The sequence below is a fragment of the Ascidia mentula genome, chromosome 1 (genome assembly GCF_947561715.1).
Source record: "Ascidia mentula chromosome 1, kaAscMent1.1, whole genome shotgun sequence".
NCBI classification, from domain to species: domain Eukaryota; kingdom Metazoa; phylum Chordata; class Ascidiacea; order Phlebobranchia; family Ascidiidae; genus Ascidia; species Ascidia mentula.
Window position 1 is genome coordinate 8,254,510 of NC_138566.1, and position 13,680 is coordinate 8,268,189.

The window sequence follows — 13,680 nt, forward strand, 5'->3', positions numbered from 1 at the left end:
CAGCTCCACAGAATAATTACAGTTCACAGCTTATGTTAAACAGAAAATCATTAAACTGTAGCTCCAAAATGTCATTGATCTTTATCTGCATCAAAACATAAGCTTGAGCTTACTGTATTGTCACATTTTTACCATAATTAAGGGCCAACTTGGCAACCTTATGCCTGAACATGTAACACAACTAATGCTTCATGTTTATTTAGGTTTTTTACAACAAAAATTTATATCAGTGAAAATGTCTGCATGATAGGCATTGAAAACAACATCAAATATGACAGACATACTGTGTAAGTGGATCAATGAAGAAGTGAAAATATCAAAGGAAGTAGGTAGGTATTAAATGAGAAAAGCTGAAAGGAAGAGTTGTTTTCGTACAGACTGTCTGAACTAACTCTTTTTTATCGAATTTAGGCAAGTCAACATTTGCTGAAGACTTTGCATCAGGGTATTACATTGGTGAAATTCTTCACAAGTTTCAGTTGCAAGATGACTTTGATAAGTTTTCAAAGGGTCACACAGCTGATGCCAAGCTTAATAATTTCACAAGGCTTGAGCCAACTCTGCATTTGCTGCAAGTATGTTTTGTTCCATTAGCAACATTAATTTACACCCCTAAAACTTTGTGAATATGTATTCACAAACCTTACGTTTGTGCAGTGGTGGCATTCCAATTTTAGCATCCGATTCTCTCACTAGCAGAATGTCATAGCAACCAGGGAAGTGAAATATAGGTCGATACATAATTTGTTAAAAACTTAAACAACCGGTTCATGTAGGTTATTAAATTACAAGAACTGGTTTGCAGGTACCGACTAAATCCAACAACTGGTTTTATGTGTTTATGCCAAGTATTTTTGTAAGCTTTCTGTCAGCAAAATGAAAATGATTGTGGCAATTTTTCAATCTTTTTTTTATGATAAACACTTTTTATATGAAACCTCCTGGCAGATTCCTTTTGATACAAACATCGCATACAACGTTATGATGTTGAAACATGGGATTGCAACCAGATTGTTGTATCAGGTAATTTCACCTTGTCTGCCATTGTATATCCCAGTTAACAAGACAACTTACGTGCATTTATGACTTGTAGCTGTATGTTGCCTTGCAAAGGAAGGTAAAAAGCAACCTGACAGGTGCTGCAATGCAAACAATGCGTGCTTCTGCCCCAATGAAGTTGGAACAAATTGAAAGTGGTCTTTATAAGGAGGTGGGTCTCACTAAAATACATAGTTATGATACATTGTAAACCTTGTTCCTCTATATGCAGAGGTTAAAAACACTACTTCCACGTGAATCTGATTTAACGCTAGACAAGGTGTCAGCCAACTTCGAAGAAAAACTAAAGGAAAATGAGAGAAAAGCCATGACTGAAAGGTAGTTGCAAAATCGTCAATAATCCTTTGCTGTAAAACCTACTCCCTACTATGACGAATACAGTTTGTATTTAAAACATTTGTAGATACAAGGAAATGAAAAAATATGAAAAAATCAAGCAAGAAAATAGACAAGCTGCTCTAGAAAAATCCCGCTTGATGCGTCACAAACAAACTGAACTACTGGCAAAGATACAAGCAGCTACTGTTCACATTCCAAAGCCACCACCTTCTAAAACTCTGAAGGTACAAAGTATTATTGATATTTTTTTTTAACATAGACCATTATGTGATTTTTTTGTGTTTAAGGCTATTAATGAGAAAAGAGAAGCAAGAAGAAAAGTAGAGGCTGAAACTGTTATGACTGAAATTGCTGGATTTGAAAAGAATCTCAAAAAGCTTGTTGCCCCAACATCTTCACAACAGGATGAAAGCAGGTAATATCCTTTTAAAATGTATATGACAGTCTTTGTCTGAAGACATTTTACCCTGCAAACACATAACTTTGTGATATTTTCTCAATAATTTTATATCATATTTTTTTGTTTGAAATAGCTTGGACAAAGATGACACAGGAATGGAGAGCAGTGTGGAATACCTAAAACGTATCAAAAATCGCTTGGAAGAAGATTCAACTGCAAGGGAAGAGAGAGCAAAGAGAAGAAGGAAGGTGCTTGTGGACCAAATGAAAGCTCATCACTCCCAAGAGGTAAAGCTTACTTTTCGAACAAAGCAAACACCATGTGCATTTACAAATCAATTCCTAATATGAAAAACCTGATATGTTTATGAGGGAAACGCAAAAAGTTATTTGAATGATTTACAATGTGCAATAATTAAACTTCATTTTAATAGTTATTTGCTTTCATACTAAAGCCTAAAGTTAACTTGCTCAGCTCTGGCATGTTCTCTAGAGGCAAAGCAGCAATATTGCTACTAGAGAATATACTTTACATGTAGAACATTTAAAACTGTAATTTTTTTTTTGAATAGTCGTTTGTATACAATGCAAACCAGTTTTGCATGATTTTGTGACATAGACTACAAAATTGCAGACAGTGACCATGCTTTTCTTCAAAAAAATTAGTAAATTACTTTAAACGAAACCGTTATTATAAGTTCAACGTGACGACAACAGATATCGGTTTTCCGCCGAGTACTGGAAGCAAATTTAACAACCCCGAACTTTCTTGTTTTAATACATGTTTTATATTTGCAGGAATCGCTACGGCAGGAACAAGTCGTTCAACGTCTTATGCGCCAATCCCAACAAGAAAGAAGAATAGCCGTACAACTCATGCAGGTACCAATCTGTACAGGAAAACATAATTAGCAAGTGAAAAATAATGCTGTATTTGACACATTTTGTGAAAGGCACGAAGGGAAAAGGAAACAATTCGCCAAAATCGCATCTTTCAAGAGAAGCAAGTTGAAGCTCGGAGGCTGAAAGATTTTCAGGAAGCTCTGGATCGTGAAGCTGTAAGTGTTACTTTGCACACGCCATATTTACGACTTATTAGCAAACACATCGCTTATGGGTAACTTTGTCAAACTCTTTTTACCTCCAGTTTTGTTTTTCAGACATGTAATGCATGTAATTTTAGTCTGTCTAATATGTCCATCTTAAGATACTACATTTTTGTATAAATGCTAAATACATGGGTGCAAAATACCTGAAGTTGATGAGTCCGATTAGGAAAGCCAAAGCTAAAATGCTATTGATCCTAAATACATGCTAAATGCATGTTTATACATACAGGAGTTGTGCAAGTTGGCTCGACAAGATTATGAGGAAGAAATCACACGGGAGAAGGAATTGCACGTCAAGATAATGGCTGAAAGGTCGCAAACACGTTACCGTCGACATTACAACGTATGTCAGGACACACTTGGTTCAATAGTGGATTTCTCCTGCAAGATTGCCGAGTACCGACTTCTCACTGACAGGTGTGGAAAGTGGTTGTTTTCTTCTTGGTTTTGTTATCTGAGGTGAACTTGCTTAATTGTGCCATGCAACAATTCGCAACACAGTGTTTGCAAATGGTAGCTAAACATAATCAAAAGGATTAAATATTGTGCAAGGCTTTTATGTTGTGATGTGCACCATTGTATATTACTATTTTCACGCTTTTCAAAAAATCTGTTATCAATTAAAGGTTATGCTACTTACTGTACATACGAATACATATATATATATGCACATTCGACTTAAACATTGTTATATCCATATATAAACGTATAGGTTTGGAGCTTGTGATTCTTATTTTAAAGTTCGAAATTAAAAGCAATGTCGTGAATAATTCATATTTTTCGAGTCGTTTTTACTCGATGCAATACAACTCAAACAGAAAAGTTCCTGATAAGTTGATTCGCGAGTGGCGTGAACTGCTGATGTCAGGAAAGCCCCTGTACAAAACCGAAACAGAAGATCAAGAAGCGGCTATTCAGGATGAAAAAGACGAAATATTGGACGGCCTCGACTTTGCAGAATACCAGGTAATTTAAAGCAGTTCCTTTCAAGTTTTGCCGAAAACTAAATTTAATATGCGTTTTAGCACATGATTGGCGAGTGGTTGCCTGGCGACGACGTCGAGAAGAAACCGGTTCACACCAACAACAATATTCTGGGTCACATTCTTCACAGAATGTTTAAGATCGTGGCACCAACTCCTGTAAGTTTTTATGTTAAATTACCGGCAATATTTTGACAAAAATGGGTTATCGACCATTTCAACTATATACATAGCAACTCATAAATATAATCAAATCCAAAATAAACTTTGAATGAAAAAAATTCAATTTTAGTAATTGATCTGAATAGCTTTCTATACATTTGCTTATTTCTTATGGTTTTACACTTTGTAAACGGTTGTGATTTCCCTCTACCAGCCACCTTCACCTCGTCCCGTATTTCCCGAGTTTCCAGTTCGTGCCGCAGTCCTTGGCAAGATGTTTTCAGGCAAGACAACCCTCATATCGAGGTTGGTGAACCAACATCGCCTGGTGCGATTGGCACTCGACCATCTCCTCTCCAAGTCGGTCGAGGCTTTTCAGAATGGCGAACTCTCCATATCACCCCGCGAAAGTAGGTTTTGAATAAACAAACTAACCTTTAAAGAACTCGCTATAGTTTTGCAAACAACTGCGTTCCCTGTGGCGTGCACATTTGCATTTTAAATTATTCTTTCGCAATGATTTCTTTCTACACAAAAAAGAGTCGTCTTGCTACAAGTTGTTTTAAATTGTTATGTTGGGTAGAATCGAGTGATGACGTACTTGTTAGCGTCACTTCCATCACGATTGAACCCCCAACACCAGCTCATGACGATAACAGGAGCGCACCATCCCTCATGGAATCCATAGTTAGTAAGTACCGAGCCAGTACTATTAAAGACAATATTCAGGCGAAGTAACTACATCGATAGAGAGACTTTGGCAATAAAATCAGACTACACGTAAAAAAAATTCTAATTATTTTACCAACTTCCTACAAACATCATAACGTCTCAATCCTCCCACATTTATATCAGTTGACGACGGAGAGGAGAAGAAAGATCCTGAGAAGGAACTGTCAGGTGAGGAATCGTCGACATCGGTCGACAAACAACCTCCGTCATTATCTGCACGCGCAAAACTCGGTCAACAAGCTTTGGTAAGTAATTAACGTCAAAAATAGGCCCTGACATTCACGTTCAAAGCAAAAACCTACACGGAAAAAATGTTCATTTCAGACTTATTTGAAGAAGGGTCAATCTGTTCCTGACTCCGTGCTGGTTGAAATTGTGGCCGAAGCCATCCGGAAAATACCAGAAGGAACCGGTTGGGTACTTGATGGTTTCCCCGCCACAGCGCAGCAGGCTATTTTGCTCGAGAAAGTTTTAACTGGGAATGATGTTTCGGTTGATGTTGGAGTTTTGAAGAGGAAAGCCAGCAAGTAAGTTAGATAAAGTTGCGACTAGCGTCATCTGTCTTCCCAAATGTTGTACACTGTATTTTATTTAGTACAATAGTTATGTCGGGAAAACATTGGGCAGTCTTTTTATTTTTTTGAGGGCAATGTCACAAGTCGCTAAAAACGATTGTCGCAAGTTAATAATAAAACGCTGTCCTCCCTGACGCAGGAAATCAAGTTTGGTGCAAGACCCCAAACCTGCGGTACCCCAGCCCCCCGCTCCTTGTGGTCTTGACGTCATCCTTGCCTTGGATGTAAGCGACGATCTTGTCCTAAAACGGTCTTCGGGAAGAACTCGTAAGTGCAAAAATTGAACAAAACCAAACTATGTCGCGCATATACTTACTCCGGGAAGACACCAAACAACTGTTGTCTTAGATTGCGAGCTCGACTGAAATACAGTAAATTATGACTCGTTGCTTGTTATTTGCGCAGAGGCCATCGAATCTGGGGAAATGTTTCACGAGGAATTTCGCCGACCACCTTCCGGTAGTCGCACGGGGATTGAGAAAGCAGAAAAGGTCGCTTCCGTTGTCGATCCAGCATTCGATAAGGAACAAGTTCAGCACAGAATTTCAAGTGCGCTCCAACATTTTCCCTCGATAGGAAATAACGCTCACTCCGCATTACTTCTGCCTTTCAGGTTTCCATGACAACTGGCCGAAAATAGAACAGCTTTATGGACAAATATCGGTTGTGCGTCACGTGGACGCTGAAGCTGAGTGCGAGGTCGTGTTTGGAGATTTGGAGAAAGCATTATTCGAAACTTTGCGCAAGGTAACTATGGAAACTGCGGATGCAATTGCGTATTATCGTAATTTTATGCTGGACCTTTCGTCTTCAAACAAAATGCATGATTTCAGATTCAAAACAAAGGTGTAGGAGAAGTTGCTGCTGTGGAAACTGCAACAAAAAGTGAAGACATTGAGAGAAAGTCGGAAAAAACCCAACCGCCGGTGGAGAAGACGGAGTCGAGACCAGGTTCTGGAGCGAGCAAGTGAGTTGAGCTGCGGGTTTGCGACTGTGACATTGTTCCATGGCGATCTTGTTCTCAGGAAATCAAAACGGTCTTCGCAAAGTCCGGACAGCAAATCACCGAAGTCTTCACCTCGCGGGAGAAAGAAAAGTGCTGAAAAGAGTGAGAAGGGAAAATCAAGAAGCCGATCCGCTTCTGGCAAAAGGCGAGCAAAAATTTATAGAAACTATGCCCAATTTTTGTCAAAAAACGCGCAAATGAATTGCGGAGGCTTAACACCAATTATCACAGAGCTATAAACAAAAAACGACTGTACTTAGCTGATTTTAACAGAGTTCACAATTTGCTCCAATAGCTCGAAAGGCAAGAAGAAATCTCGTTCACCTACTCCAGTTCCACCTCCGGAACCTGTTGAGGAAGAAGTTGTGGGCCCTCCAAAACCGCAACCTGGTGATCCCGATTGGGAATATGTTGATGATGATCTGCCCCTTCCGTTGGTTCATGCTTGCGTCCCGTACTGGGAAAACGCCGAGTTTCAGTATCTGAAAAACACCAAGTTCATATTTCGTGCCATTAGGAACGAACGGGAAGACATTATCAGGTGAACAATCAGTGGTGGCAAATTTTCTAGGCGGGAAAATGACAATTCTTAACATAGCAATGCAACTTTCACAATACAAACACTTTACGTCACCAGATACACGTATGAGGTGAGAAAAGACTTCCGCGAACATTTGAGGCGACCAGACCAGAAGCAAGCCTTCGTCACTCCATGGCAACAAGACTATAACGACATAGCCGATGACCTCAGAGATGATGACGAAACTAAAGCCGAACTACATCAGCGACTTGACGTAAGTGTCCCCATTGTAAAGTATCTGTACACGCCAGGAAGTGAGATTAGACTGTGGTCACAATTTGTAGCTATAAGTTTGAATTGTTTGCTGTAATGGGAGATCACCACAGGTATATATGTGTGTTTTAAATGGCCAGGATTTACGCGAGCGATTGTGGGATATTTGCGACACAAGGAAGGAAGAAATGGAAAAGGAGAGAAGTAACCTCATGACTGAAGGATGGCTTGAAGATCATCTTGGGCTGCTCACTAACAATTACTTGTCTCTAATGCAGGTACATTTCAATCCGTTCGACGGTTTATACATTGATATATTTTACTCATACAGATGTTCGGTTTGTACAGTTTTAAGCTGTCGGTCCTTGACAAAAAATGTCCGTAACGGGCACAGAAAGTGACGCATTATGTCACGATATCAAGTAGCGAACTATATACTCCAGAACCAGTCAGTAAACGAAAAAGCAAACAATTTTATTGGTAACATAATTTCAGAACCAAATTGTAACTGGAAGTGAGATGAACTGAAATTAATCCTAATCAAATATTAACATACTCTAATGAAAGGAGGATGAGTTAATTGTACAAAAAAATTGCGAGTATATTTGCACATCGTGATCGCGATTTCAAAACGACTCAACGGCATTGCAGGCTACGTGAAAAACAGCACCATTTGCCTGATTTGGACGTTGTATACCTTTGACTGGCGTGAAACCACACACGAAAAAACATTTCGACAACTCAGCTGCAGGCTAGATGATCAGTACGCAGCTCCTGCTTTGTCCGCTTTACACTGCTTTTTACCTCGCTTTATCAAAAGAAAAACTTTTCAACACTTGCTTGAATAAATGTTTTTCATTGCCCACATTGGTGAGATTGTATCACGAGCTGCCAGGGTGGAAACTAATGGCGCAAGAAAACGTGTTACAGGATTACCGTGTAGAAAGCTAAATTTTGGCCAACCATGTATTGATCTTATCCGACTTTCCAGTGTGAGATCGACCGCTTTCAAGACACGGTTCGGGTTGTGAAAGATTATTACGTGGGAATGCAAAGCAAACCACCCCCTGAAATTAAACCGGCAGGCGAGTTGCCTCGTATGCCTCTGGTTGACCTTGAAGTTGGCCAAGATGCCAGCGCTGTGCAGAGCTCCTCAACCATTGGGGGGTCAGTCAAATTCAACGTGTTTTTTTAGTCTGATGTGAAGTTTGCGGCTAATCAACAATTATTCTGTTCTACAGAGACTCGGCTTCTGTTTCACCTCAAGCTTCTCAGATTGACACCAAAAAAGTTACGAAGAAAGCGAGCGAGGAATCAACAGCAGGTTTCCATTTAACGTTAACTCATCCTGTGCATAAATTATAATTAACTTTATTGCCAAGTATATTTTAACTGTTGGTTTCGATATGTGTATCATGTTATTGGGTTTGTGCCAGGCGTATTGTAGTTTCAAAGAATCTGTCCTTCAGGCACAATTCTTTGAATATATGTTTTTTTTACGCCTGCGCAGATTTATTTTTTCATCAAACGACATTTTACCGATAATTATAGAAGAAAACGTAAAAACGTTGAAGCATGTAGTGCAATTTCTCAAATATTGCAATGAAGCGTATTAAAAATTAGGTGTAGTTTGTCAATTCCACAAATATTGGTCCAGATATGGTCGCAGCCGAAGGCGCAGTCTCGCCCGCGGAAAGCCGCACCAAAATTCCGCTCATACAGAGAGGAGCAACATTCAGCAACGCGCTGTCCGATGATGCAGCAAAGGGAAAGAAGGGGAAAGGAGCTCCACCTGCCGGCACTGAATCACCCACCCAGGATGTGAATTTGGAAGAAAAAACAATCGCAGATGGATTCAACTTTGCCGCGAGGTATAAGTTCTGTGGTGTGAGTTAGTGGGTCGGGAAACTCAGTGGATTTCTTCTTCGCAGTGTCGTCACTAATTGCGTACAAACTTGCATCTCCGAGAAGGAAGCGGAGGAAGAAGAAGAACGCAGACTTAAGGATGAGGAAGAGAAAGCAAAGGCTGTCCAAGCCAATGCTGACAAGAAAGGTTGTGTGTTGCATTCCCTTCGCAATCAGCGTAGACGAAATTAGCTGGTTGCAAATCTTTTGCCAGAATTTAACTGGTTCAGTATCAGTCGCGGATATAAGTAATAAGTCCTACAATAAAATGCGAGCACTCAATAATTTAATTTGGGGAGCGTTGTTGTTTGTCAACGCCAAACTCAACTGTGTTTTCTCAACAAACTGACTTAACGTCAATAAAACTCGCAGTGTTGTAATTCCAGCGGGCGGAGGTGGTAAAAAAGGTGGCGGGAAGAGTGCGAAGGGAAAAAAAGGGGGGAAAGGAGGAAAGAGCAAATCTCCCACTCCCACTCCTCCCACACCCGTGGAGGAGGAGAGTGAGGAGGTGAAGAAGAAGAGGGAGACAGCGGTGCGGATGCGAGACGAGTATTTCGCGGTTTTGCAGCAGGAGGAAATTTCCGTCAAACAAAAACTCGACGTCATCAAGTAAGTTTGGAAAGTTCAATTATCAAACATGCGAAAAATGTTTTTGATTCACTTTTAATCTTAACTTCACTTACATCTTACTTACAGAGTGAAAAAGTGTATCATAGCAATGAAATATAACAATATGTTTTTGTAAAAATACAGCAAGATTAAATATGCCCATTGTTCAGCGGTTGTGTGTGACTTTATTCAGGAGAAGAGCGACAACGACGCTTGGCGATCTTCGCGCGAATGCCGAGCAAAGCTTTGCTGATATGCTTGACTGGTTGGGTGCGCGATATCTACGTGAAATGGGAGCTATCGACAACCTGAGCGAGGTTGCTAGGCAACACATTGAAAATGGAGTCAAGATGAATCATTACATGAAGCTGGAACAAGACGTTAGTCGGCGTTTACTAATAATTGAGACATTTTTTTTTAATAATTATCAAGCTTTGTTCTTATTGATGGCGAATTTTCTTTTCTTAGGAATTCGTTATTGACCTCGATATCAAAGTTGTTCGAACCCCCAGTCCTCCACCACGCCCTCCAGCGGTAGAAACAACCACCCCTGATGCCTTCACTGTGGCCCAGATAGAATATCTGACGGCCCAGTTCAAACGTAAATTGACAGCATCTGTTGCCGCTGCAAGTATTGTGTCACGTAACCCTTGTTTTTTTTGTTCAGAGGTCGCGCCCAGTGGAGTGCTCACTAACAAAGCATTCGTGGGGTTATTGGCGGACACTGCAGCTGTGGCGTATGGCGCAGATGTATTTCCTGATATGTGGATGAACTTGACGTACCCACAGGTAAGCGAACGTTTAAAAAATCCAAGGAGGGATTCAAAAATTTTGATAATAGCTTGGTTCATTTGTTGACGATTGCAATAACAGTTTCTAAAAAGTTTTAAATCGCATATTCAGAATAATTTCTCATAGCGCCTATGCTCCCTAATACCAACACGAACAAACTGCGCCTCGGATTAAATATTTCTCAATCGCTTTATCGATCAAACACTTTCATAGTTTTTTTTTTTCACAACCAAGCGTTCCAATACCGGTTTATCAGAAAACACCCGAAACAAAGTATACACATAACTATCTGTGACGCAGCTTGTTGAGCTGAGCAACATCCTCTCTCCCGAATCCCAGTACATCGACTGGAGGAAGTTTCTTCTACTCGCTGCCCAACCTTTCCCACGTCCCTCGCCCCAGGATCTGTTGAGAGTGAGGCAGGATTTCACTCAGGTCGACGTCGCGAAGAACGGATGGATTTCCGAGGATCAATACAACAAAGTAACTGCTGACTATAATGTTTCTGTTGCTGCCAGGCATATTGTAATTTAATAGTTTGTTCTTCTGGCAAAATAAAAACGTAACTTTTTTGACCGACGTTTCGCCTGTTATCCAACAAGGCTTCCTCAGGGTAACTGGCGACTGTTTTGATTTGGACTCAGTAATCTGTGCGTTTCATGCAGTGCGAAGTTGGTTTGTGTGATGTTTTCCTGTTGGCTCAAACAAATGTGCATATACAAATATTTTAGTATTTTAGACATATCCTACGCTCTCTTTTGCTTGTTGGTAATGCTTATTTACCTTCCGTCGAAGGTTGATCTTTGGTTCAACGCTGGTGAGGAGGAAAGACCTGTTTCCCCGGAAGACCCGGAAGATCCTTATCCTTACAACCGAAACTCCAACCTCCGCAAATTGTTCTTCAAGATTTTTGCTGACTGGGAACAGGTTTGAAGCACTCGATATATCTTGTTCGTTTATAGTAGGCTTGTTTAAATTTTGGATTATTTCGTTGTCCAGATGCCTCCAAGAATCGATTACGTCAACATGCTCTTATATTTTGCGATGGACAGAGATCCTCTGCAAGGAATGTTCAGGTAATTGACTAAATAGTTTGTGGATTTTGATTGAACTCCCCGTGGTTATTTCCTAATGTATGAATAAAATTCGATATGCTGCTCACTATTACATTCAACAATCTGTCAAACCTCTGAGCAGAATGTTTGTTTCTGTATTTAAGATGTTGTTACCCGAACAAAAATCCCTTTGCGAGTTTGCGAGTTTCAAATACACTTGAACAAACACAATATTTTATTCACGTAGTTGTTGAGACTGTACATCGTAAATCTTATCAGTCTAAACATACTGATGCGTTTCCACAGGGCTTTGAGCGTGGCTTCAGGAAATCCAATGCCGAAAGTATCGAAGCGGATTGAAGGACCAGCAGTTGACAAGGTAACACTTTCTTGCTGATCAGTTCCAAATCGACGCTGATATGTCGAAAGTAGGCAAAATTCAATGATGAATCCTGATTTATTTAGGAATCGGAGGTTGCTCCTGAAGATGCGATTGGCAGCGTAGGAGGGGAAGGAAGTGCGAGGGATCGTCATCTTGATGTGGATGCGGTTCCGCAGTCTCACGTTTATCCACAAGCTTGGTGGCTCGTTCTCCACCACGGAAGGTCACGGATTGGAGATTCCCATCGGTTCTCCCTGTCCGAAGATCCCGAGGAAAAATACTCCATGGTGAGTGACGATTGGCAACGAAACTTCTTTTTTAATGTTAAGAAAGCCCATTGAATCTCTTAATTCCAAATGCAAGAACTTAACCGAAGAAATTATGGCATCATTAGGACCACATCAGGACATTGTACATGGAACTTGGTGCTGAAGATCAAGAATCGCTCCCAATTCAAACTTTGTTGCGACACCCAGTATTTGAAAATGTTGTTTTTGAGACCAAACGCCATGGATGCCCGGTACGTTGTTGACACATTTGCAACTTTATTAATAGTGGAAAAATAGTTAGTGCAGCCCACGTACTTGCAATTTGGGTGGTTTTGGGTTTCCGTTTGGGTTTTAAAGAAATTTTTATCTATTTCTGTTCTGATGCAGGATATTCGATCCATCTTTACGCGTCAAACTCTTCAAGCTCTTGACGCAGAAGATGAACAATCACAGGAAACGTGAAGCACAAAGTTTTAATGAACCGGTTACACTGTATATGCATTTTAATGAGTTTTTTATATAAACGCGTTGCGTCAATACATTAGTTAAAATTGTGCTACATTGCCAAGTATATCGGCTCGAATCGTTAGTAAAGTTTAGCTATTTATGATCTGTCAAGATCATTAGTTCTGTCCTCCAGCCTTGGTTTCGCCGCAAAGTTTGTTCTGTTATCCGCAGATTCTTGTTCCGACAAACGTAACAAGCGCATGCAAGCAAAGTTGCATCTTTTGCTGTTTTTTTTATCGGTTGAACCGGGATTTGATCAATCCGGGCCCCGCGCATGAAAGAAAGGGGCCCGCAGTTTATCAGGAAGTTCATCCCGAAGACATAAGTGATGTAGAGGTTTCTTATCGCCCCCCGCATGTCACATGACAGGTCCTACGTAGACAAAGGTTTATCTTTAATGCCGTTTGTCGAAACTCTGTCTCAGATTTTAGTATAGACAGGGCTTCGGTTTCATCTGCGCTGCAGTAACTTTAATTGTTTTGAATACTCGACAACGTTAGTTAGAAACACGCACCATTGTATTAAAAAAGAAACACGTTGTACGAATGGCACACAGGGCACGCTGCAACACACGATTCAAACAAATCGTTTCATTTCGGTTTCAACCACTTTACACGGGTAAACAATAGGCAGTTAGCTGATATGGACTCGGCAACAACAGTGGTTTTGGTCGAACAGACCACATTTCCGCAGGCTTCATTGGAGTACAAATGTAAGGGCATTGCGAGGCGAGTTTATGTACAGGGTTAATGTTCTGGGTAAGTATAAGCATTACTGTCACCATCTATATACAGGGTTTGAGGTAGTTTATCGGTTAGAACGTTGTTGGAAGGCTGCCGTCTTGACGGGTTTCTTGAGTAAATATTGACGAAATGCTACTTACATGCAAGTACAAGAAAATGTTATGTACATTAAATGACAAGACACTGGCAAAAGAAGTTATTTGTGAAAAATGCATTGCTGACAAAACAAATTAGTTGAACACTTTTTCGGCCCATATAAAA

General features: G+C 40.4%; 1 protein-coding gene across 1 annotated transcript; it reads left to right on the forward strand.

Annotated features, from left to right (window-relative positions):
* The first annotated feature begins 201 nt into the window (after window positions 1–201).
* Window positions 202–12,698, forward strand: LOC145892642 (sperm flagellar protein 2-like). Its single transcript, XM_082982023.1, has 40 exons — window positions 202–329; window positions 412–575; window positions 949–1,023; window positions 1,094–1,210; window positions 1,271–1,377; window positions 1,463–1,622; window positions 1,686–1,813; window positions 1,932–2,085; window positions 2,596–2,679; window positions 2,751–2,855; window positions 3,136–3,323; window positions 3,725–3,872; window positions 3,932–4,048; window positions 4,266–4,461; window positions 4,635–4,742; window positions 4,907–5,028; window positions 5,108–5,310; window positions 5,498–5,625; window positions 5,764–5,907; window positions 5,972–6,105; window positions 6,192–6,325; window positions 6,384–6,509; window positions 6,660–6,905; window positions 7,002–7,158; window positions 7,298–7,435; window positions 8,149–8,324; window positions 8,399–8,481; window positions 8,815–9,028; window positions 9,089–9,210; window positions 9,449–9,671; window positions 9,865–10,051; window positions 10,140–10,272; window positions 10,339–10,460; window positions 10,764–10,946; window positions 11,259–11,390; window positions 11,463–11,539; window positions 11,825–11,897; window positions 11,984–12,187; window positions 12,295–12,420; window positions 12,557–12,698. Exons 1-40 carry the CDS (start codon window positions 272–274, stop codon window positions 12,629–12,631), a joined length of 5,571 nt encoding a protein of 1,856 aa, XP_082838149.1. The 5' UTR covers window positions 202–271; the 3' UTR covers window positions 12,632–12,698.
* The last annotated feature ends 982 nt before the right edge of the window (window positions 12,699–13,680 follow it).

Excerpts from the sequence above, each read along its gene's own strand:
- LOC145892642 (XM_082982023.1), top strand. The coding sequence starts at position 272 with ATGACAGACATACTGTGTAAGTGGATCAATGAAGAAGTGAAAATATCA. Across the intron at positions 5,311-5,497 it reads TTGAAGAGGAAAGCCAGCAA|GAAATCAAGTTTGGTGCAAG; the intron begins GTAAGTTAGATA and ends TCCCTGACGCAG. Across the intron at positions 8,325-8,398 it reads AGCTCCTCAACCATTGGGGG|AGACTCGGCTTCTGTTTCAC; the intron begins GTCAGTCAAATT and ends TCTGTTCTACAG.